This window comes from Camelus ferus, chromosome 9 (assembly GCF_009834535.1).
Source record: "Camelus ferus isolate YT-003-E chromosome 9, BCGSAC_Cfer_1.0, whole genome shotgun sequence".
Lineage (NCBI taxonomy): Eukaryota > Metazoa > Chordata > Mammalia > Artiodactyla > Camelidae > Camelus > Camelus ferus.
The window spans coordinates 28,533,332-28,558,905 of NC_045704.1; the positions used below are offsets into that span (position 1 = coordinate 28,533,332).

The window sequence follows — 25,574 nt, forward strand, 5'->3', positions numbered from 1 at the left end:
TTTTTAAGTAGTTAGTTCTAGCTATTTGTAAAGATTAATGTTTCCTTTTATCCTTTCTTAGAGGCCTTCTAAAGAACAAAAGAAAAATTATTTTTTAAAACATAGAATAAAACTTATTCTTTTGCAATTACCATAGGAATCCACTGGACCCTTGTATAAATCTAAGATCTCTTAATTCATCTTGGTGATCTTATTTTGCCTTTATCTTGAAACATTTTGCTATAGGATTTCTTTGTATGAAAAAGCTTTATCTATGAAGCCAAGATCATTTTACCTTTGATGGTTTAGCAACAACTGCCCTGAGTAGAGATGCGCTTCATAGATTTGTAGGGATACTTAATTTGTGGGTGAATATTTAGGTAAATCTATCCATAATAGGTCCCTACCTTTCCTTATCAAGAGTGGGATGGGTATAGAAAGTGTTTGTAAGTTGTTACCTTTAATCCTGAAGGCTTCCAGGCATGAGAAACTATTTTGAGAATTAAGTTTCTGAAAATACATAGTTTTTTGACTAATAAATGGAGAAATACAAAGGACTAGTCCAGGTAAATGGTGTTAACAACAATGCATTTAAAGTGCTTACAAGTATAGGTATATCTTGGAGATACTGTGGGTTTGGCTTCAGACCACCGCAAAAAAATGAGTATCACAGTAGAGCAAGCTACATAAATTTTTTGGTTTCCCAGTGTATATAAAAGTTATGTTTATACTATATTGTAGTCTATACAATATAGCATTATGCAATAGCATTATGTCCTTTTGAGGACAATGTATATACCTTAAAAATGCAAAACAAAAAGACAGTTACAATAGTAACATACAAAATCACTGATCACATAAAAACTCTCACCAAAGTGGGTATAGAGGGAACATATCTCAACATAATAAAAGCTATTTATGATAAATCTACAGCCAGCATAGTCCTCAATGGTGAAAAACTCAAAACCTTCCCACTAAAATCTGGGAGAAGATAAGGTTGTCCATTCTCACTACTCCTATTCAACATAGTCTTGGAAGTCCTAGCCACAGAAATCAGGCAAGAGAAAGAAATAAAAGTGATCCAAATTGGAAAAGAAGAGGTAAAATTGTCACTATATGCAGATGACATGAAACTATGTATAGAAAACCCTAAAAGCTCCACAAAAAAAGACTAGAGCTGATAAAAGAATTCAGCAAGGTAGCAGGTTACAAGATTAATGTACAAAAATCAGTTGCATTTCTTTACATTAATGATGAATCAACAGGAAAAGAAAGTAAACAATCTTTTTTAAAACAGAACCCAAAGTAATAAAATACCTAGGAATAAATCTAACTGAGGAGGTGAAAGACTTATACATGGTGAATTATAAAACATTGATTAAGGAAATTAAAGAAGACTTAAAAAAATGGAAGATATCCCATGCTCCTGGATTGGAAGAATCATTATTGTTAAAATGGTCACACTGCCCAAGGCAATCTACAGATTTAATGCAATCCCTATCAAATTACCCAGGACATATTTCACAGAACTAGAACAAATCATAATAAAATTTATATGGAATCACAAAAGACTGAGAATTGCCAAAGCATTACTGAAGAAAAAGAAAGAAGCTGGAGGAGTAACTCTCCCAGACCTCAGACAATACTACAGAGCTACAGTAATCAAAACAGCATGGTATTGGTACAAAAATAGACATATGGATCAATGGAACAGAATAGAGAGCCCAGAAATGAACCCATAAACTTTTGGTCAACTAATCTTCAACAAAGGAGGCAAGAACATACAATGGAATAAAGACAGTCTCTTCAGCAAATGGTGCTGGGAAAACTGGATAGCAGCATGTAAATCAATGAAGCTAGAACACTCCCTCACACCATACACAAAAATAAACTCAAAATGGATCAAAGACTTAAATATAAGACAATTCACAATAAATCTCTTAGAAGAAAACATAGGCAAAACATTACCTTACATACATCTCAGCAAACTTCTCCTAGGGCAATCTACCCAAGTAATAGAAATAAAAGCAAAATAAACAAATGGGACCTAATTAAACTTATAAGCTTTTCTGCACAGCAAAGGAAACCATAAGCAAAAAAAAAAAAAAAAAAAAAAAAAAAAAAAAGACAACCTATGGAATCAAAGAAAATATTTGCAAAAGATGAAACTGACGAAGGCTTGATCTTCAGAATATATAAACAGCTCTTATGACTTAATAAGAAAAAAACAAACAACCCAATCAATAAATGGGCAAGAAGACCTAAACAAACAATTCTCCAAGGAAGACATATGAATGACCAATAGGCACATGAAAAAAATGCTCAATATCACTAATTATCAGAGAAGTAAAAATCAAAACTACAATGAGGTATCACCTCACACCAGTCAGAATGGCCATCATTCAAAAGTCCACAAGTGATAAATGCTGGAGAGGCTGTGGAGAAAGGGGAACCCTCTTACACTGTTGGCAGGAATGCAGTTTGGTGCAGCCACTGTGGAAAACAGTATGGAGATTCCTCAAAAGACTAAAAATAGACTTACCATATGACCCTGTAGTCCCACTCCTGGGCATATATCCAGAAGGAACCCTAATGTAGAAAGACCCCAATGTTCATAGCAGCACTATTTACAAAGCCAAGACATGGAAACAACCTAAATGTCCATCGACAGATGACTGGATAAAGAAGTTGTGGTATATTTATACAATGTCAGCCATAAAAAATGACAACATAATGCCATTTGCAGCAACATGGATGTCCCTGGAGAATGTCATTCTAAGTAAAGTAAGCCAGAAAGAGAAAGAAAAATACCACATGATATCACTCATTTGTGGAATCTAAAAAAAAAAAAAAAAAAAAAAAGACAAATGACCTTAAATATAAAACTGGAAACAGACTCACAGACATACAATACAAACTTGTGGTTGCCAGAGGGAAGGGGGATCAGAAGGGACAGACTGGGAGTTTGAGATTTGTAGATACTGATAGGTATATATAGAATAGATAAACAAGCTTATACTGTATAACACAGGGAAATATATACAAGATCTTGTAGTAGCTCATGGTGAAAAAGAACATGAAAATGAATACATGTATATTCATGTATGACTGAACAATTGTGATCTACACTGGAAATTGATACAACATTGTAAACTGACTAAAACTCAATAAAATAAAAAAAAATCACTGATCACGTATCACCATAACAAATACAATAATTTAAAAATTTGAAATATTCTGAGAATTACCAAAATGTGACACAGAGACATCAAGTGAGCAAATGCTGTTGGAAAAATGGTGCCAATAGACTTGCTCAATGCAAGTTGCCACAAGCCTTCAATTTGTAAAAAAAAAAACAAACAGTATTTGTGAAATGCAACAGAGTGAAGCACAGTAAGATGAGGTATGTCTGTACTGTAATTTTTATCTTCAAAATTATTATTAAAGTCTTAATTACTCCCCCTAATTCCCAAAAGGAGGAGGATTACAGAAGTACAGGTGGGTGGAAGAGAGTCAGAAAATGTTACTGTTTTTCACTGCAATGGGAAATGGGAGGAAAAAAAGAACCAGCACTGATCAAGTACCTCTATGTACATATTGCCATTTAAGACTCAAAATAGTCTTTTGGGGTAGGTATCCCTTACTACCCTTGTTTTACAGATGAAGAAACCAAAGCTCAAAGAGGTAAAGCAGCCGACTAAAAGTCACAAAATGGGAGAGTTAGGCTCTGAATCCCAGTTAGTCTGACCTCAGAGTCTTGTGCTCTTTCCACTAAATTAATTTAAGGGTCTTTATACAGTTGGCTCTTGAACAATGTGGGGGTTAGGGATGCCGACCTTCTGTACAGTTGAAAATCTGAGTATAACTTCACTGTTGGCCCTCTGTATCTGAGATTCCAGATTGGTTGTGGATTCAACCAATCATGCAGTACTGTAATACATATTTATTGAAAAAACCCACTTAAAAGTGGACTTGCACAGTTCAAACCCATTTTGTTCAAGGCTCAACTGTATTCGATTCTCAACGTTGTGACACATTTTTCACCTGCTGCCCCTTAATAAATGACACTGATGCGGCACTGAAGGTTAGTATCAAGGTACAGAAACACAGCTTAGTCACTGATTGTATTTTTAATTGTCATTAACATTTTATTTGCCTGTAATGCTACTCCTCATAGACCCTGACTACAAATGAGTTTTAAAATTCGTGCTGCCTCAGTTGATAGATACTAAGTCTAACTGTCTTTAGGGAGAGTGTGGAATGGTGCCTGATACGGTGTTGTGGGTTGATAAATGTTCAGTGAATTTAACTGGGTACTGTAGTCAGAAGATGCCTATCTTGTCCTGAGAGGCAGGTCACTTTACCTCTTTCCAGGTAAGTGAGTTAGACCTCATATCCTCTAAGGCTCATCATGCTCCAAAGTAATTATTTACACACTCATCAAAATACTTTGTTTCAATACAGAATGTTTATTAAGAAGACATATTAACATGCTTAGATACACAAAGTACACCATTTGTACACATGCCATTCTCAGTGAACTGTGAAGGAAAAAATAACATGAAGAAGGAAATCAGTTGTTTTCAGATAAATTTTTGTTTTATAGCCATCACATGTCTATTACATATTAGAAAATTATTAACACTGATACAGTTTTTTCCCAATCTTACATGTAAGTCCTAAAGTAACTTTTTGGCGAAGTGAAGTTCAAAAAATTTGCACTGAAGTCTGAATGTAAATTATGGACTCTTAAAAGCTTTTGAGAATAGAAATGTGATTGAAGATTTGCATTCTCAGATACTATCTACAGCAGTTTCCTTTCAAGAAATCAAATGCTCTTCATTATCACATGATAAAGATCAGTGTTCAAATGAAAATTATTAGGGCACATCAATTCTTGGAGGGTATATTGATACATTTTTTTAGTTAATATAAGCAAATAATAAATCTTTTTTTTTAAATAAATCTTTATATAGGGTGGCAACCATCAAGAATTTAGATTTTCCAAAGACTGTGATTTCCTTATACCTGAAAATAAAATTCTATCAAGTCTATACATTTTGATAATTAACTGTAGAAGTCTGTAAAAAGATTAAAAAATAGTAGTAATGGTCACTGACACTTACTGAACACTTACCCTGTGCCAGGCACCAAGCTAGGTACTTTCCATACATCACTCCATTTAATGTATACAGTAACTCAAGAAAGTAGTAACATTAGCCCTGTTTATAAATAAGAAAACTGAGGCTTACAAAGGTTAAGTAATTAGCCAAGGTCAAACAGCTAGTAAGTGGTGTAACCAGGAGTTTAAGGCAAGTCTGACTGTGATTCCAAAGCCAGAGTACCAAATCACTACATTGTACGCCAGCAGTGAGGGGCCCCTCACCTGCTATGATGAAGGTGAAGAGTTAACAACTTTATCTGTGATACATTCACAAAGCTATAATTTGCATTAGAATAAGAAGCAAGACCAATTCAAGTGGACCACAAAAAACCCTGTTCATTTAAGTATTTTTATTTACACATGTCTTTTCCATCATCAGTATTCTAATAAGATTATAAATACGTAAAACACCTGAGTACATGCAACACATTCCACAAAGGAACAAAAATGTACAGCACAATTGAAAAAAGAACCCAAATTATTATATACAAAGTGCTTTAAAAAAAAGACCTTGTAACACATTCAGACCATATTTATTTGAATACTTTCCAATAATTATCAAGGGATGCAACATTTATAAATAATATTTGAAATCCCCTATTTTCTTCTATAAGCCAAGTTTAGTATTTCAATTAATCAAGTGAATAGATGCTCCATTATGCAATATTAAAGGCAAGTCACATAGCATCAAAGTGAAATCGATGGGCTTCTTGTCGCTTTTCTCTATCATCTGCTTTCTGAAAAAGAATTTTAGACTAGTTTATAAGCAATAGGAAAATGTCAAGAAAAGACTTTCTGAAATACAAAATGGTAAATTAAAAGCAATTAGTAGATAAAAGGTATGATTTTTTTGTGCAATAATCTTATGAAATATTTTTTAGTTTACAGTAGCTATTTTATAATTAATGATCCACTAAATTGAATTTAGAAAACCAACAAGAAATGTTTCTTAAATGCTTAGTTTGCTATTTATTATTTATTTGAAAGCGGGAGTAAACAGATTTTTCTAAGAATGGAATCAACTATTACATTTTCCCCATTCTTAACACTGATGTAAATAAGGGAATCTGAACTAACCAAGTACATTAATTATTTTGCGGTTAACCTATTGATTTTGCATAAATTTATTGACCCTCTGCTCTCAGCAAAGTACTGTGCTTGAAATTTTGAGGGATTAAAAAAACCCTCAGTTTTGTATCTTGTTCTCAAGGAATTTACTAAAGCCTAGAACGAAAAAAGCCAAACATACCAAATAACTGTATTTCGGGATTAAAAGTGAAAAATGTTACCAATATTCTGAGAGAGGTTAGTTTTAGGTTGGCACGAGGAGAGGAAAAACTCTGAGGAGACAGTACTTAGAGGAATGGAAGGGAGGGACACTGGCGATGCGATGGGGGAAGAACAGGAGCAGTCATGGAGGGCTGGCAGGAGCACGGCATGAGAGGCTGGAGAGGTGTACGCGGTGGAGCGGCATGCAAGCGCCACGAAGGCTAGGCTCAGGGCTTGACACAGTTTCGGCAGGGGTAGTCACTAGAGGTTCCTGAGCAGAAGAGTGACATGATTAGGACTAACTTAACGACAATAGCAATCTGGCAGCACTGTGACCAATGGAGTGAAAGGGGAGAGGATGGAATCTGGGAGGGCAGGCGGGAGATAAAAAGGAGCTGAACTAAGTCAAAGCACTGGTATGAGGAATTCAGAAGTGGAGCCAGCTGCAGAGATTCTATGGGGGCAGAATCAGTAGGGCCACTGATTAAATCCTGTAGTAAGAAGGAAGACAGAGACAGCTTTAGAAAACTGGTTTTAAGTTGCCTGTAAGTGATCTAGGTAGAGATGTCGTGGCGACAGCTGGAAATGGGGGGAGACCTTTAGAGAGAGATGAGGGCTGGGCATATCTGAGCTCACGCCCTGGTTTTAGATGAGACTGGCAGGGAAAGTGTATATAGAAGAGGGCCTGGGGTGGGCCCTATCAGAAGGAGCAGCCTGCATAGGTGAACGAGAAGTGGTCAGAGGCAGGAGAAGAAACACAACCACAAAGGAGGCAGTATACAAATATGTATTTTAATCCATATTTGTATTTAATTTCAGTTTTTGGCCACTGCATCATTATTATTGTAAGCCCACAATGTTTACATTGTAAGCAGATCTCCTGTGAAATTAATAAAATTAATTTCCTTCATAGGTCTAGAGCTATGTAATATTTCAGACTGTATTCTGACACTTCTGGACAAAAGAACATATAGGGTCACCTTTGATCTTACCTCTTAGGTTGCAATCTTAAAATTAACTGAATATGTAACTCTGTTATAATTTTTATATGAAAGGAGTGATTTTTTCTTGAGAAACAAACCTATGAACATTTATCAGAACAAGTAACATGTTCTCTTTTACAAAAGCTAAAAAAGCTAACAGCTAAAATAAAACCAATTTTAGTTAACAAAAAAATGAGTATCATGGGCATGACAATCCAAACAGAATAGGTGCCCCCCGAAATATACTTCTGTGACACAAAGAAGCTCTTTTTGAAGAACATCATTGGGACCTGCTAGTTATGTACTGAATATACATTCATACACAAAGAGAAATTAGTTTTTTTAATTTATATCTAAACTGCTAATAAATTTATGTATAGCCTTTCTTATTCTCATAAACATTATATGACAGACTACATCTTTGGAGTTTTAAAAAATTAAAGTGTTATACTGAAGACCAGAAATCAGCTAAGTTTAGTGCAGAGTACTTGATAGATGAAAAAGATGTTGTTTCACTTCCTAAGCTTTGAGAAAACCATTTAACTTCTCTCTGCTCTAATTTTTTTTATAAAGAGATAGCTGTTATTCTCAGAAAAAAGTGTCCACGGTTCTATCAATAAGAGACACAGGCTCTTTTAAAAAATGATTACTTTTTTTTAGGCCATTATGAAACTACTTCTAATTAAGCTTTTCTATACACCTGGTGATTTGGGGGTGATCACTTTATTACTACTGTATAGCATCAAAGTTTTAAACTACATAGTCTATGATTTTTAGGAATTGCTAAGAGGCATTAGTAACTTAAGGGAGTAAAATAAATTATCATCAATAAGATGACATGGATAGAACTGAAAAAAATCAGAAAATCTGAGTCATATGAAAAAGTTGAAAATATAGTGTTTTTAAAGAGCAACATGTTACTTTTATAAATTAACCAAAGTTTGTTTCATTTAAATGAACAAACCTTTTCCTGCCAATGTAAAATGCCAATTATTGCCAAGATGAAAACACAGACACCGATGAGCGCGATGGCAGTAAGCAGGACGATGTTGCTTGGTGTAAGGTACAGCTTGGCGCTCCAGCTGTAGACAGAAACAGAATTAAAATTACACACTGTAACTTAAAAATAACAACATTCTACAGAGACCAAAAAGCAAAATAGCTTTTAATTAATGAATCAGTCAATTTGTTCATTATTTCATCCCCCTATCTACCCATTCATTGTAAATAAAATAAAAGCAATTAAATTACGTAGGGCTAACTGAAGATTCAGCAGAATTTAGATTTTACTCAGAGAACTGAAATAGAATAGAATTTTTGATGAGATACTTTGATTTTTTTTGATTCTTAAGTAAATGTATTGGGGGTACTTTGACATTGTTTTTACATTATTTGATTTGCTGAATTTGTAAACCTTTACACTAAGGCTGTGTAGTTACATGATTTTGGTAAGACTTCTATATCTTATTTTTTGACTCCTGTTCACATATGTACTATGACTAAGTAAAACAACCATATGTCCAATGAGTATAGATACATGCTTGTGCGAAGTGTCATGTTGGAGGGTTTACATTATTACAGTGACTTCTTACAAAAACACTTTTAGTCCCTCAACGTTAATGGCAATATACAGACTTTAGCATAAATAGAACTAGCTCTTTCTTCTAAAACAGTCTACATAATACAGCAGTTGCAAACCCCGAAAAGCCTAAAACTGAGGTCTGTATCACCAACACTGCAGGTGGTTATAGACAAAGAACTTTTTGTTCTCTCTGAAAATAGATCATGGATATATTTTCATTTTAAAAGTTTAATAAAAGTAAGACCATTCTGATAAATAGCAAGTAGCGATTGACTTATTTTGGGATAATTAAAATTTATTGATCCATAAGTTAGCCTCTAGTCAATAAATCTCAAAATGTACCTCAAACTAAAATCAATTTGGTTTTTATTATGTACATAAATTTGAAAAGAATATTTCTTCAGACACAGCAAGAGAAACATGAAAAAATGTTGAGATTATGGAATAAAGGCTATAAAAGAATTTCCTAGAAATTCAAGAGCAAGAAAACTTTAAGAAAACAAATACTATTAATTAGCTGAGGTTAGCTATTCTCAGTACTTACCTTATGCTTAAAAAAAGTCCTTTCATGAGATTTTTTTTGGGTACCTCTAATTTTAAAATAGATTTAAAAAAACCCATAAATACAGGAATTTTGGTAAGAAAACCTTTGGAGAATCCTCATCTTCTCGCTCAGAAGCAATCATTTCTTCTCAGTTTCTTGCATATCCTTCCAGGGATATTCTACACATATATAAATGTATACGTGTAGATAATCTTCTTAAAGCCACAAATGGCTTCTTATTATACATGACGCTAAATGCATTTTCCTTTTATTGTCTTTTGTTTTACCAGTGTATTTTAAGAGCTTGTTCTATGTCACAACATTGCATAATATAGAAGTACTATAATTCAAGTAGTTTCTTACTTATGCAGATAAGTTTTGTTAAATAATTCAAATTTTTAATAGACTCATTAGAAAAATCTGAACTCAGACTGTAACTGTTTTTATTGATGTTATTTCAAGCTTAATGCTGTAATAAAGTTGTTTTAGTAATTAGTTTGGTTCTAAAGCCCATGTATCCACCATAAAATACATCCAGTGGTGTGCAGGTAAACTGGCTCTCTGGCAGAAAAAAGGCTCTGATTGGTCCTTGGTAATTTTCATGGTGTAAATAGTCCCATTATAGCTGATTTTAATGTGACCTCACTGAACAGAATTGGAAAGAGAGGCACACAGTCAGCTCATGCGGTGGCATGAGCTGGTTCTAGCAAACCATCTAAAATAGCCTAACTGAAAATTTAACAAAGAACAGTACAGCCTGTACTTGGTATTTGTTGCCTTTTTGATAACAGCCATTCTGACAGGTGTAAAGTGACATCCCACTGTGGTTTTGATTTGCATTTCCCTGATGACTAGTGCTGTTGAGCATCTTTTCATGAGCCTGTTGGCTATCTGTATGTCTTCTTTGGAAAAATGTCTATTCAGATCCTCTGCCCATTTTAAAATAGATATAGTATGGAGATTCCCCAGAAAATTAAAAATAGAACTACCATATGATCCAGCATTTCCATCTTGGTATTTATCCAAAGAAAATGAAAACATTAATTAGAAAAGACACATGCACCCCTATGTTCACTGCAGCATTATTACAGTAGCCAAGATAAATGGAAGCAACCTAAGTGCCCACCAACAGATGAAGGGATAAAAAAGATGTGATCTCTCTCTCACTCTCTCTCATATATACACACCCACATACACACAATGGAATATTACTCAGCCATAGAAAAGAATGAAATCCTGCCATGTGTGACAACATGAATGGACCTAGAGGGTACTATGCAAGTGATAGAGAAAGACACTATATGATTTCACTTATATGTCAAATCTAAAAAGACAAATGAACAAACAGAACAGAACAGAAGCAGAGTTATAGATACTGAGAATAAGTAAGTGGTTGCCAGAGGGGAGAAGGGTGAGGGGAGGAGAGAAATAGATGAGGGAGACTGAGAGGTACAAACTTTTCAGTTACAAAGTAAATGAGTCACAGGTATGAAATGTACAGGGTGGGGAATATTTTAGAATTTATAGCCAGTAAACTGAAGACCAGTTTATTTAAGCAGAATATGTATAAATCCCTAATTAGTTAACCTGCTGTTTTTCTAATAATGTTTAAAATTTGTTCTTTGTGAAAAATGTCAAGCACCTTTTATGTAGGTATATTTAGCTATTTAAGGTTTGCTGTAAGCAAATTAAGTGATGGCACTCATGGGAACACAGGAGGAGTAGAGAGAGTTTTCAAAAAAATGTAACTGTATCCATGATTCAGAGTTGACAGTATTTTTACCAAACTCAGTTCAAGCAAGGACATTACCTTCGAGGAACACTGTGAGGATATGGAATGACAATTAGCTGAGAATTTGGAATGATTGCAGTCCATTCCTGTTTTCGTATAGACTGTAAAAAGAATTTAAGAACATTTAACATTTAGTACACTTGAAAAACACGATTATTATTCTAAATAAATAGGGGAAAAAGTTTAATTACTCTTTGATTAACTGAAATTTTAGGTGTGGCTTAATCCGAATTTACATATATTAGGCCCCAAATAGGGCTCCTATTGGCAAACATTTCTTGATCTTTTCAGGGAAGGACTGTATTTTTGTCTCATGGATTCATTAACTGAACAAGTATTAACTGAATACACTTATGCAGCAGGCACTGTTCAAAGTGCTATGTACAAATGCTGCTTTGGAATAACAATTCAAGTAGAGGTAGAGTCTGACAATAAACAAGAACATTTGATATGTTAGATGGTGAAAATGATAAGGAAAGAGGGGTAGGAGGTCTTGAGGTCCATAGAGAGGTGGTAGAGAACTATCTTCAAAGTATGATGTGCTCTATGTAAGATAAGCTTAGATCAATCACTACCAATGAATTTAAAAAATCTTTATAGGAAATAAAAATATTCAAATTCAAATAATTGTATAGCAAATATTAAAAACAGATTAATTGTAAGCCAAATAAATTTTTACTCACCTTCTCTCCAGATGGGCGAGGAATACCAACATAAAGATGATCAAGAAAATTTGCACTTCGACCTAAACCAAGTACATTGTATGGCAGTTGGAGAGCTAAATGTGCTGACTGGCTGAGTTGTCCAGCTAAATTGATAAAACAAACAAAAGAACAACACATCTTTGGACACAATGTTTTCATCAAATATTAAAATGATAAAATGTTAAAAATTTAGGTGCTAGAACTTATCTTTAAGGATAAAAATGTAAAACGAAATGCTCAGCTCATTAATAGTAGTAATTCACTTTTTAAAGAAAACAGCTTTACTGAGATATAATTCACATACCATAAACATCACCCATTTAAAGTATAAAGCTGTTGTTGGATGGAGTGTTATATACAAGTCTGCTAGGTTTAGTTGGTTTATGGTGTCATTTTTCTCTTATCTTATTGATCTTTTGCATAGTTATTTAATACATTATCAAAAGTGGGGTAATAAAGTCTACAATTATTTATTGCTGAGTTATTGATTTCTCTTAATTATGTATTTTGGGGGCTCTGATTTTAGGCGTGTATGTCTTTGTAGTTGTTATATCTTCCTTATGGATTGACCTTTTTATTATCATAAAATGTCCTTCTTTGCCTCTAGTAACAATTTTTGTCAAAACGTGTCTCGTTTTGTCTGATATTAGAATGGTTACTCCAACTCTTTTTCAGTTACTCTTTGCATGGTATAATTTAGTTTTTTTTTTTTTTTAACTTTCAACTTATTTGTACCTTTGAATCCAAAGTGCTTCTCGTGTAGATAGCACCTCGTTGAGTTGTATTTTATTTTCCACTCTACCAATCTCTGCCTTTTGATTAGAGGTGTTTATTCCATTTACATTCAATGTAATTACTGATACGGTAGGACTTTTGCTTGCTATTTGCTGTTGGTTTTCTATGTCTTTTTAACTCTTCTACTCCTCCATTGTTGCTTGCTTTTGTTAACTGCTTTCAATGATACCATTTTAATTCCCTAGTCGTTTCTTTCGTTATTTATTTTCTGAGCTATTTTCTTAGTGGCTGCCCTGAGGATTGTGACTAGCATATTAACAAAACAACTTAATACCCAATGTATATAACAACTTTGCTCTAATATAGCTATGTTCCCTCCCTGCTCCTTTGTGCTATTGTTGTTACACAAATTATATTTTTACATATTATCAGCCCATCAACACAAATTTGTATTGTTATGCAGTTATATTTTTCAATCAGCTGAAGAAATAAGAGGTACTATATAACAAAAATATGTAAACCATATTTATACTTATCTGTAGTCTTACTGGTGTTTTTCACTTATTGGTGTGGGTTTGAGTTATTGTCTGGTTGTCCTCTCAGTTCAGTTAAGGGCTCTCTTTAGTATTTCTTGTATGGCAGGTCTACTAGTGATGAATTCTGTTTTTGTTTGTTTAGGAATATCTAAAATCTTCATCTCTGAAGGATAGCTCTGCCATATATAGAATTCTTGATTGATAGGTTTTTTTTTTTTCCTTTCAGCACTTTGACTGTATCAACCCCTTCTGGCCTCCATGATTTCTGATGAGAAGTCAGCTGCTAATCTTATTGAGGCTCTCTTGTATGTGACAAATTGTGTCCCTCTTGCTGCTGGGAAGAGTCTCTTTTTGCCTTTGCTTTTTGACAGTTTGACTATGTGTCTCAGTGCAGATCTCTAAATTTATACAACTTTGAGTTTGTTGAGCTTCTTATATGTGCAGGTTAATGTTTTTCATCAAATTTGGACAGTTTCAGCCATTATTTCTTCAGATGTTTATTCTTCCCCTTTCTTTTTCTTCCAAGACTCAGTTTATGCACATGTTGGTATGCTTGATGGTGGCTCCACAGGTCTCTGAGGTTCATTTGTGCATTTTATTTTTTTTATTTCTATATACTCTCTGTTATATTCAAATATACTTCTGTATATTCAAATCTGCTGATTCTTTTGCCAGCTCAAATCTGTTGTTGAGTCCTCTACAGAACTTTTAATTTCATTACTGAAATTTTAAACACCAGAATTTTTATTTGATTTTTAAAAATGATCTTTATCTCTTTATTCATATATTCTATTTACTGAGACATAGTTGTCATACTTACCTTTGGTTTTTTTATTCCTAGTTTCCTTTAGGTCTTTGAACATGTTTATAATAGCCGAATTTATAGGTCTGTCAACTAAGTACAACATCTTTGGGCACATTGTCTGTTGTTTGCTTTTTTTTTTTTTTTTTTTAAATGTGTATGTGGCATACTTTGTGTTTTTTTGCATGTCTTATAATTTTTTGTTGGAAAGTGGACTTCCTAGATAATATGACAACTATGGTATCTCACTCCAGGGGTTTTTTGGTATTTTTTTTTTGTTGTTGTTGTTGTTGCTCATTTGTTTCGTGACTTTCCTGGATGAATTCTATGGATTCTGTATTCCCTATAGTACCCGCCACAATGTTCTTTCATTTTCTTATTTTTAAAGTTCTTGTTCTAAGTCTGACTTCCTAGTCAGTATAACTTAGTGGTCAGACAGTGATTGGCCATAAGAGTTCCTTAAGTATCTTGTCTGTATGTCTTCCACCTTTTGTCAGTGGGATTTGTGTATGAAGATATGCCTTCAAACTTCAGGCAGTTTACAAGAGAACCTTAGCTTTCATTTCTTGCTCAAGCAGGGACTCAAAGTCGTACATTCAAGATAAGTAGCTGAAAGAGGCAGGTTCCTCTCTAGGCATGTTCAGGCTTCCAGATCTCCAAGACTATGTTGTAGCCTTTCAGAGTTGCCTATGGTTGTCTAGTGCCTCAGAACTTCCTTTTATGTTTTGGCCAGGCTCTTGTTTACTACACCTGGGATTTTATCAGCGGACAGTTGTTGTTCTTGGTAATGCCCTGGGGAGTAGGGCTTTCTTCCCTCCCTCTGCTGGGCTGCTGAGTCAAGTCAAGTAGCCCCAACATCTCCAGAATGGAGATTTTCCAGGGAGTTGCTACTTTAGACAAATACTGACAGTGCTAGAGGGATGGGAATTTTAATGGGGCTCCAAAGGTCAGTCCTCTCCCCTGACTGTGAGACTATTGGCTATTCATGGTTGCTGCACCACTCAGTAGAGAGGGGAGGTAGGATGGGAACAGTGCCAAGTCAAAATGCCACAGACCCTCCTGTCTTAGGGATCAGTAGTTCCTCTTGCATGGACAATGCTCAGAACACTCTGTGGCTTTAGTTAATTTCCAAAGTTCTGAAATAGTTAATATTAGTTGTTTGGCTACTATCTTTTTCTTTTTTTTGGGGGGGGATGGGGAGAGAAAATTTAGGAAGTCCTCACATGGCATTCCAAACGTCAATCTCTCCCTACTACGGTTTACTTTTAAAGAGTGTTATTTATTTGATAGATATTTGCTACATAATTAAACTAAACATTTCAATGATAAGGTTAGTTAATATCTAAATATGTTAATATCAGTGGCTCTCTGCTAAACATCCACTAGTTACCCAGAAATATGAAATCACTGGAAAGTATATATACCTGATTTTTTTTAATGTAGTTCTTATGTTAGAAAGAGAAAAGTATGATGAAAAGGAACAGTGAATTTAGGGACAGGCATTCTTAATAAGGTTAAACAACATACATAAGATTGTAAAGCAACAGAGTTAACTGCATGGGTTACAGAATTAATTTGCCTTGTAGAGTAATACTGATGGAATGAGAACGCTTAAAAGAGTGACCCACATACAGTAAATACTCAATACATGTTAGCTATTTTTATTAGCATAAAACTTATTATTAGATAGTTGAAGTAAAAGTTAAATATATACAAATTTCACTATACTATTAACTTAACAGACATCAAACTAGACTTATAAACCATTTTCCTGTAATTACCTTACTGAAAAGAACCAAAATAAAAACATTTATTAATAGTACTCTGTTAAGAAGATCATAGAACATAAATTCCATATTAAAATTGTATGTTTCATAATAAACCTTAAAATGATTAAAAAGAATAATGAAAATAAATTATCCAAAAATCTCAAAATGAAGACCTAATTATTGTATTTTTGCATACTTTTAATCATGTAATCCCCCTAGGCATGTGCATGCACAAATAAACACATGAGCATATTTCAGTATTACTTTTACTCAGTATCATTTCATAAGTGTTTTCTCATGCGATTAAAATTCTTTAAAAATAGGTAAGCAGAGAACAAGATTACTGAAACACTGAAATCCCATTAAGAGAAAACCAAAGATAATACAGTTAAAAGATATATTATTACTCATACCTTTAAAAATTATTTTTCTAAAACTGTGTCTACAAAGACATTATCAGAAACATAACCTGATTGCCTACATAATCTCCTCTTATGTCATAATTAAAAATTAATCTTATATTGTTGGATCTTAAGGATTTTTCCTAATCTTCACTATTGTAAACAATGCTTTAGTGAACATCTCTCCATATCAATATCCGTGTGCACCCAGATTATGTCTTACATTCCTAGATATGGAATACCAGAGCATGGAGCAGGAAGACTGTTCATTGGGGGAAAGAAAGAATGGTCTCCTCAATGAATTGTGCTGGGATGTGCGGATAATGACATACAAAGGAAAACCTGATTTCTAAAAAGAGGTTGTACTATTTTACATTTTCACTAGTTTTCAGTGAAAGCATCTATTTCACTCTATTCCTTTTTTTTGAGGTGAAATTCACATAAGGTACAATTAATGATTTTAAAATATAAAATTAGGTGGCCTTCAATGTATTTATAATGTTGTGCAGCCACAGCTCTCTTGTTTTCAAGTATTTTCATCCCCCTAAAAAGACACTTCATACCCATTAAGTAGTAACTCCCCATTTCCTTCTCCCCTGGTAACCTCTGATTTCCCCTGGTAACTTCTAATCTCCCCTGGTAACCTCTAATCTCCCCTGGTAACTTTTAATCTCCCCTGGTAACCTCTAATTTCCCCTGGTAATCCTCTAATCTATGGATTTGTCTATTCCATATGCATCACATAAAAGGAATCATACAACACATCTGTATCTGGCTTCTTTCACTTAGCATAATGTTTTCAAGGTTCATATAAATTGCAGCAAGTATCAGGGCTTTGTTCCTTTTTTACGGCTGAATAATATTCCTTGAACATACATACTTTGATTTGTTTATCCATTGATAATACATTTGGCTTGATTCTACTTTTTGGCTATCATGAGTAATGCTGCTATAAAAATGGATGTACAAATATCACTTTGAGACCCTGCTTTCAATTCTTTTGGGTATATACCTAGAAGTGAAACTGCTGAATCATTACAGTAATTCTGTGTTTAATTCTTTTGAGAAATTACCATTTTACATGTTCACTGGCAATGTGTAAGGGTTCCTATATCTTCATCCTCATTGACACTTGTTATTTTCTATCTTTTTCATTAAAGCCATCCTAGTGGTTGTAAAGTAGTAACTTTGTGCTTTTGATTTGCATTTTCTTCATGACCAATGATGCCAAATATCTTTTTATGTGCTTGTTGGTCACTTGTATATCTTCTTTGGAGAAATATCTAATCCTTTGCCCATTTTCTAACTAAGTTGTGTTTTTGTTGTTGAGTTGTAAACGTTCTTTTTATATCCTAGATACTAGAGATCTACCAGAGATAAGATTTACAAATATTTTCTCCCATTCTTTGCAGTTGCCTTTTCACTTTCTTGAAAATGTTCTTGAGTGTACAAAAGCTTTCAATTTTTGAGAAGTCCAGTTAATCCATTTTTAAACTAATGCTTTTTGTGTCAAATGTAAGAATCCAATGCCAAATCTAAGGAAATGATTTACCCCATGTTTTCTTTTAAGAGTTTTTAGTTTTAGCTCTTATATTTAGGCCATCAATCCATTTTTGGTTAATTTTAAAAATACAGAATGAGATAGGCATCCAAATTCATTTGTATGTCACCATCCAGGTGCCCCAGCATGATTTGTTGAAGAGACTGTTCTTTCTTCAGGAATGGTCTTGGTATCATTGTGAAAGTTAATTGGTCATAGATGTTTGGGTTCATTTTTGGATTCTCAATTGTATTCCATTGGCCTACATGTCTACCTTTATGCCAGTGCCACACAATTAAATTATTTTAGCTTTACAGTAGGTTTTGAACTTGTGAAGTATAAACTCTTTGTTTTTCATTCTCAATATTGTTTTGGCTTTTCAGGGCCCCTTGCAATTCTTTATGAATTTGAATAATGGCTTTTCTATTTCTGCAAAACCGACCATGGGAATTTTGATAGGGAATATCCTGGATCTATAGAGCACTTTGGAGAAAACTGCTGTCTAAACATTATTAAATCTTCTAATCCATGAACATGGGATGTCTTTACATTTATTAGATCTTATTTATTTTTTTTTAACTTTTTTTTTGAGTTATAGTTAGTTTACAATGTTGTATCAATTTCCAGTGTAGAGCACAATTTTTCAGTTATACATGAACATATATTCACTGTCACATTCTTTTTCACTGTGAGCTACCACAAGATCTTGTATATATTTCCCTGTGCTATACAGTATAATCTTGTTTATCTATCCTCCATATGCCTGTCAGTATCTACAAATTTCAAACTCCCAGTTTGTCCCTCCCCACCCCACCCCACCCCACCCCACCTTGGCAACCACAAGTTTGTATTTATTTCTATGAGTCTGTTTCTGTTTTGTATTTATGTTCTTCTTCTTCTTTTTTTTTTTTTGAAGATTCCACATATGAGCAATCTCATATGGTATTTTTCTTCTTTATTTAATTTCTTTCAGCAATGTTTTGTAGTTTTCAGTATTAGTCTTTCACTTGCTTGGTTAAATTTATTCCAAGATATTTTATTATTCTGGATAGTGCTGCAAATTGAACAGTTTTTTAAAAATTTCCTTTTTGGAGTGTTCACTTCTGGTGTATGGAATCACAACTAATTTTTGAGTATTGATCTTGTACCCTACAACTTTGCAGAATTCATTTATTAGCTTTGGAGTTTTTTTGTGTGTATTCTACAAGATTTTCTCTATATAGAATCATGTCAGCTGCAAATACAAACAATTTTACTTCTTGTCCAATTTGGATTCTTTTATTTCTTTTTCTCGACTAATTTCTGTATCTAGGAATTTCACTCGAAGTTGAATAGCAGTAGTGAAGACGGCCATACCTGTCTTGTTCTTGATCTTGGGGGAATGCTTTTAGTCTTTCACCATTGAGGATTTTTGTGGGTTTTTCATAAACGACATTTATCATTTATGAAAGTAAAGGAAGTTCTTATCTATTCCTAGTTTGCTGAGTGTTTTTCAAAATTTTATTAAGAAAAGGTATTAAATTTTGTCAAATGGTATTCCTATTTCTACTGAGATGATATATATATACTTTTTTTTTCCCTTAGTTCTATTACTATGGTAGATTACCTTGATTGATTTTCTTATGTTTGCATTCCTGGGACAAATTCCACTTTTCAGTGTATAATAATGTCCTTTTAGATTTGGCTTGTCAGCATTTTATTGAAGATTTTTACATCAATATTCATAAAAGATATTGGTCTGTATTTTTTTTTTTCCTTGAGGTATCTTTATTTGGCTTTGGTGTGAAGGTAACACTAGCCTCACAGAGTGTGTTAGGAGATGATCCCTTCTTTTCTATTTCTTGGAAGAGTCTGAGTGGGACTGATGCTAATTCTTCTCTAAATGGTTTGTAGAGTTTACCATTAAAACTATCTTGTCCTTGATCTTTTCTTTGTAGGGAGGCTTCTGATTACTGATTCAATCACTTTACTTGTTGAGATTTTCTATTTCTTTTTCAGTCAATTTTGGTATAGTGTGTGTTTAAACTTTTTCCCACTTCGTCTAGATTAATTTGTTGATGTACAGTTGTTCACAGTATTCACTTATAATTCAGTTTTTGCAAGGCTGGTAGTAATGTCCCCTTGTTCTTTTGTGTCTCTTCTCTTTTTTTCCTTAGTCTAGCTAAGGGAGTGTCAATTTTGTTGGTCTTTTCAAAAAACCTACTTTTGATTCTGTGATTGTCTCTATTGTTTTTCTCTATTTCATTTATCTCCGCTTAAATCTTTATTATTTCCTTTTGGTCAATGCTACAGTCATCCCTAGCTAGAATTATTTTAAGTTTTCTAATTAGTTTCCCTGCTTTAACTTTCATTCTTCTTATAGTCTACCACTTCACTGAGAATAAAAACTTGTCCAAGTTCACACTCCCCTGCCTTCATTTAACTCAGATTTCATCTTCTACTCCTTAACCCCCATCTTTTATTCTCCTCCAAGAAACTCACCTCTTCACTGTTTCTTGGAAATTCCAGGAATGTTTATACCTTAGAGCTTTTGCTTTGGCTTTCTCCTCTGCTCCTCTGCCTGGAGTAAAATTCAGAAGCTAACCATATGTCCGATTCCCTCATATCCTTCAAATCTTTGTTCAGATGACATTTTCTCAGAGAGGCCCACCATGACCACCCTACATCAAACTGATGACTCCTTTTCTATCTTTCTTACCCTGCTATATTTCACTCCCCCACAATAGTTATCATTTCCTAACAACTACGTAGTATTAAATAACTTACTTATTTACTATGCTTATTGCCTGTTTTCACCTACTAGAATGTAATCTCTATGAGGGCTGAGATTTTGGTCTGTTTTATTCACTTCTACATTATAAGAACCTAGAATAGGCCTGTCATATATTAGGCACTCAATACATGTTTGTTCAATGGATGAATGAATAAACAAAAGAACTTTTACCCTCCAAATGTGTCAGACTTGAGATTTGTAACATATGCCAATTCAATAATACTATATTAGTTTATGCCACATAGATACCAGTACAGAAAGATAGTATACCCCAAAAGAAAGTATCAGTTGTAAATAAGAATTTAAAAAAAATGTGTAATAAACAAATATAAGGCATTTGTGATATCAGACACCCCAATCACCAGATTCAAATGCCTGTGCGTTTTTTTGTTTATGAATGCATCACAGTCTGACCTTCCAAAATAATTCAAGTATACATTACTTATGCAGTTAAAAAAAAGTTTTTAAAGTTGATCTGTTCCTATTCTTCACGAGAATACTGACATGCAATTCTGATTGGTTAACGCCATTGTAAATTAGGTTATGCTGTAATTTAAGATCCTGAATTAAGTAACATGGCAGTACAGGAGGTGAATTCCATTGTCATAATTCCTGTCACTCAATTTTTAGATAAGACAATGAAGCCAACTTCATTGTCTATGAGTACTAGATATGAACTCTATCATACTGTAGTTCTGATATTGATTTGTCAAAAGCAAAACTTAAATTTCATATATATATAGACATAAGAGGCAGGAAGAACAAAAGGGAAAATTCAGTAGCCACAGTTGGGGGAAGGTCATTGAAATTTTATCTTAATGTGTGATGTGTGATGTGTGATGTGTGATGTGTGGTGTGTGTGTGTGTGTGTGTGTGTGTGTGTGTGTTTTACTCTGAGTCAAAAGAATACTGAATTCTATCTCTCTGCAAAGCTACAAGCCAGTAGGAATTTTCATCTAACAGTAATGTCTGCAACTCCTTTGGCACTTCCCTGGCTTGAGGAAAAATAGCATTTCTATAAAAATGAGATAAAAGGACACATTCAAACAACCAATGTTTTATGTAACTTTGGAGAAAAATATGCCTATTCTTGGGAGACAAAATTATTCTGAGAAGTATGTTATTCTCAAATTGATGGCTCTGAAACAATATTACACTGACATGAATTAAAATGGAGATGAAGAGCACTCAAAGAGGACAAAGTATAAAAATTAAACAAATTACCTTCTGTAAGCAATAATAAAAGCATTAATAGCTATTGAATGCTTATCATGTGCCAAAAACTGTGGCAAGTGCTTCTTGTGTATTATTTCTGTCATTGCTAACAATAATTGCGTGTGGGTAGGTACTGTAATTATCTTCACTTTATCATTAGGATATCAAGAGTCTAAGCAATCTGACCAAAAACCACAAAGCTACTAAAATGGTGGGGCTGGGATTTTCATTTTGGTGGCTCAGTTCCAAACTCCATGCCCTTCATCATCACCTGTGATTCTTCTTGCAGTTGAAAAAGAAGTGTGATATTTGTCTTACTGCTCTATAAAAAGGACTTCTAAGGATGGAATACCCTGCCCCCGATATCCCCAATGCCAGTTGTTAATTTCTTTTACTGTTTGGATATCTGTAATATTTGTGGGGTCCTATCCTGGGAACATCTGTCGCACTTCCTATGTAGTCATGCTGCTTTACATGGCATTCGCTGATCTTTGTAAATCCAGGCTTTGCTGCATTTCATGGTTGTGGCACTTAAGCCCATTGGGCAGATCTTGGGCTTTGTGATCTTCCTGTTCTACACCTAAAGCCTGAGCTACTTAAGCAATTCTTCTGGAAGATGTGGCTAGTTTACCTTGTGGATCTATTATGGGCTCCAACTTTAATCCAATTATGTCCACGGAGGATATGATTATGAAAAAGACAATCCTCTAGATGTGGACTAGCCCTTAATCAACACTAGAATAAACTCAGGTTCCCTGGCTCATTTGAGATAGTTAAAAAAGTTGTAACTGGCAGAATGAGAAACAGAACTACTCTCACTGCTTACAGGGGGATGCTAAAAGAAACCTCATCATGTTTTTGTCCCATGTGTTGTGTATCTTAAATTATAATTTCCTATAAGAACACAATGAGAATATCAGGTAGGGGACAATGTTCTTCTGTGAGGAGAATTTGTAATTTTGAGACTGGCAAGCTGGATAATAACAAATGGCAGACTACAGTCAAGAAAAATTAAGCTAAGACTTTGAAAGAAAAATGTTTTCATATTTTATGTTACTGAACTATCAAGAGTGATTAGGATTCGATTAAAATGGATTAAAAGGGTTTTGGTAAATGATAAAATTAAAAATTAAAAATACATTATCATTTGTTTTCCTTTGCTATTCTAATTTAATTGCTAAAATAGTAAATTTCTGATATAGCTATAAAAATCTTCCTAGGTATAATAATTATCACGGTTCCTTGTTCCTGAATGCCAACTTGGGGTAAAAACTTGTGTTATCTAATGTGATTAGGCTCATTATAAATGTTTATCAAATCAGATATCTTAGCTAGAAAAAGTCTAGCAATGGAATTGGTGTTTATTGTCTACTCTGAAACAATATAATCCTTTCCTTGATATTTCAAAATAATGTTAAAAAGGTTTTCCAAGTTTCAAACAACTTACACACAAACTTTATAGAAAAGAATCTGTATGTCAGATGCTACATAAATGTATTCTAATGCTGTGAAAATCAATTAAAAAAACTGAAAGTGACCTTTGTGGCTTCTTACTAAAATATCTGACTCGATCTGAGACTCCAAAGCCCTGAATATTCTGGATAATATAGAGTATCATAACTGTTACAGTAGGATAATTTCTGGTAATATACTATTGACCACTTTTTTAACAATAAATTATCAATTAAGATAGAATGGTAGCCAAAGAAAGCAAATGATAAAATTATTAGAACGGTGATGATTTTCAACATTTAAATTTAATGCTGAAGTGTTTAGCCAGTTATAGGAAGAGACAGCTAATTCCTATGCATAGAACACAGTAACTGTGAAAAGGCTACTTACTGTCAACAGGGTAAGCTCACCTGCGCTTCTCAATATCATATTGTAATGTGACACCAGAATTCAGAAGTGGGGAAAAAAAAAGAAAACAAAACAGATTTGGAAGGTGAGGAGAAGCCAAAATAAATTTTGACTGGGAATAATAAACATACTGGTATTTAATTTCAAAATCTGGATATTTTAAGTCTGTAGTAAGTTGACATTTAAAACACTAAACCATAACTTATTTTGGTTTCAAATTTACTGATTTTAATTAAATAGATGGCAACCCATGTAGAAAAAAGAAACGAAGCAGTTGTTCTCTGCTTGAAGGTAAAATTTTCTACTGGCTTATATGACCAAGGCACATCATTTTATTTGGACTTTGATAAAACCCGGTTTCCAGTTAAGTGGATTCTCACTAATCACTTACTATGTCTATGCTAATTAGTTTGTTTATTTTACAGATATTAAGCACTGGCTATGTATCAGGCACTCTGTTGACTGGAGGAGCACTTTAATCAATCTGTGATCAAATGACAAATCTAAGACATGTGTTAATTTAATGTCACTACATAAACACTCCGGGTTTTTAATAGTCCTACTTTGTAATCCACTAACAAGAAAGAGGCTGTCTTCATAGAAAGGCATCATCTGTATAGAGAAAGTGATTAATACCTTTTAAAAGTATGTGGTGTTACTAGGTGCTCTAGAATGTGGATCCAGAAGAAAAATCTTACATTATAGTAAGAGAAGAGCACATGAGGAACTTGTGAAGCTACATGCCTAAATGCAAAATTCCTGGATTTCAGAAGTTAGGACAGTAGCAATTTATGGAAAACGTCTTTTAAAAGTTCTTTCCTGGTAGTCAATGGGTGGCTTATAATGGAGAGTAAGGGAATCCACTGACATTTGACTACTAATCCTTTGGTGTATTTTTAATTATATCTGAACTCAACTTTTAGCTAATTGTCAAGGATAAAGTGATGAAACATATGGAAGAACCTCCTACTAGACTGAAAATAGCTCCACAAGAGGAGGTGCTTAGGCGCTTCCAATCTGGGGACTTAATCGTTTCATTTCCATGCCCTATTCCTGGGGCCTTGTATTGTATGGTGGCTGACAAATACCAGGCCCTTGGTAAATGTCTGCTGTACTAACCGGAAGGTTTGATAGCAAATAACAAGTACAGTTTGTAGAGTTGTTTAACTTTGGTTTTCCTCGCGGTCTAAAAATTAGCCGTATCAATGACTGCTGCTGAAGACCTCCATCTGGGCTTTGAATAATAACATGACATCAGTTTAAAGATTGGCACTTGAACAAATGTGTTCCTTAACACAGGAGTTGTGATGTGATATTATGGAACGCACACAGGATTTGAATGTCAGAGACAGTATTTGACAATGCTTTGACCTTTAGAAAGTCCTTTGCCCTCCCTACGTTGTAATTTATTTGTTTATTCATTCACCTAAACATTTGTTGAATGCACACTGTATGCCTTTTACACAGAGATGAAAGAGACAAATCTCGACCTGGAGATGCTTAAAGATACAATGACAGAAAAATGTAAGTTTAATGCTTCCTCATCTATAAAATTAGAGCTATAATAGCACCTACTCAATGGGTTTGGTGAGGCAATTACAATAATAGTACTTAACTTTTAATGTATGTAAAAGTCCTTTAGAAACTGCAAAGCACTTTACAAATGTTAGTTATTATTTTGTTAGTTGTTATTTTGATTATTGTGTAATCATTCCTCATACTTTCTGTTTATTTCTTAAGTCGAATTCAACTTGATATTAGTTCCTGAAAAAACAACGTAACACCAATTTTTTATGGAAGTCTTTCTGATTTCTCTTTTGGAATAAATCAAGAAGCTTGGAACCCTGGTTCAAGCTTTATCTGTCAGCCTGCTTCCCAGTTATCAAGTTAGAATGTGAGTAGTTTTCTTTTTCTTTTCTTTTGTTA

At 33.9% G+C, this 25,574-nt stretch overlaps 1 protein-coding gene and 1 long non-coding RNA gene across 2 annotated transcripts in view; one reads left to right on the forward strand and one right to left on the reverse strand.

Moving 5' to 3' along the window:
* Window positions 1-4,428: 4,428 nt before the first annotated feature.
* Window positions 4,429-25,574, reverse strand: part of ITFG1 (integrin alpha FG-GAP repeat containing 1) — a 206,926-nt gene continuing 185,780 nt past the window's right edge. Inside the window, exons 15-18 of the mRNA XM_006191341.3 lie at window positions 11,997-12,121; window positions 11,332-11,414; window positions 8,360-8,477; window positions 4,429-5,880 (exon numbers count right to left, since the gene is read on the reverse strand). Coding sequence (XP_006191403.2) covers window positions 5,821-5,880; window positions 8,360-8,477; window positions 11,332-11,414; window positions 11,997-12,121 — 386 coding nt within the window. The 3' untranslated portion in view covers window positions 4,429-5,820. The remainder of the gene's footprint in view (window positions 5,881-8,359; window positions 8,478-11,331; window positions 11,415-11,996; window positions 12,122-25,574) is intronic.
* On the forward strand, window positions 9,799-24,368 carry LOC116665736. Its single transcript, XR_004322387.1, has 3 exons — window positions 9,799-10,195; window positions 12,998-12,999; window positions 24,358-24,368. It is a non-coding gene; the product is annotated as an uncharacterized LOC116665736 (long non-coding RNA).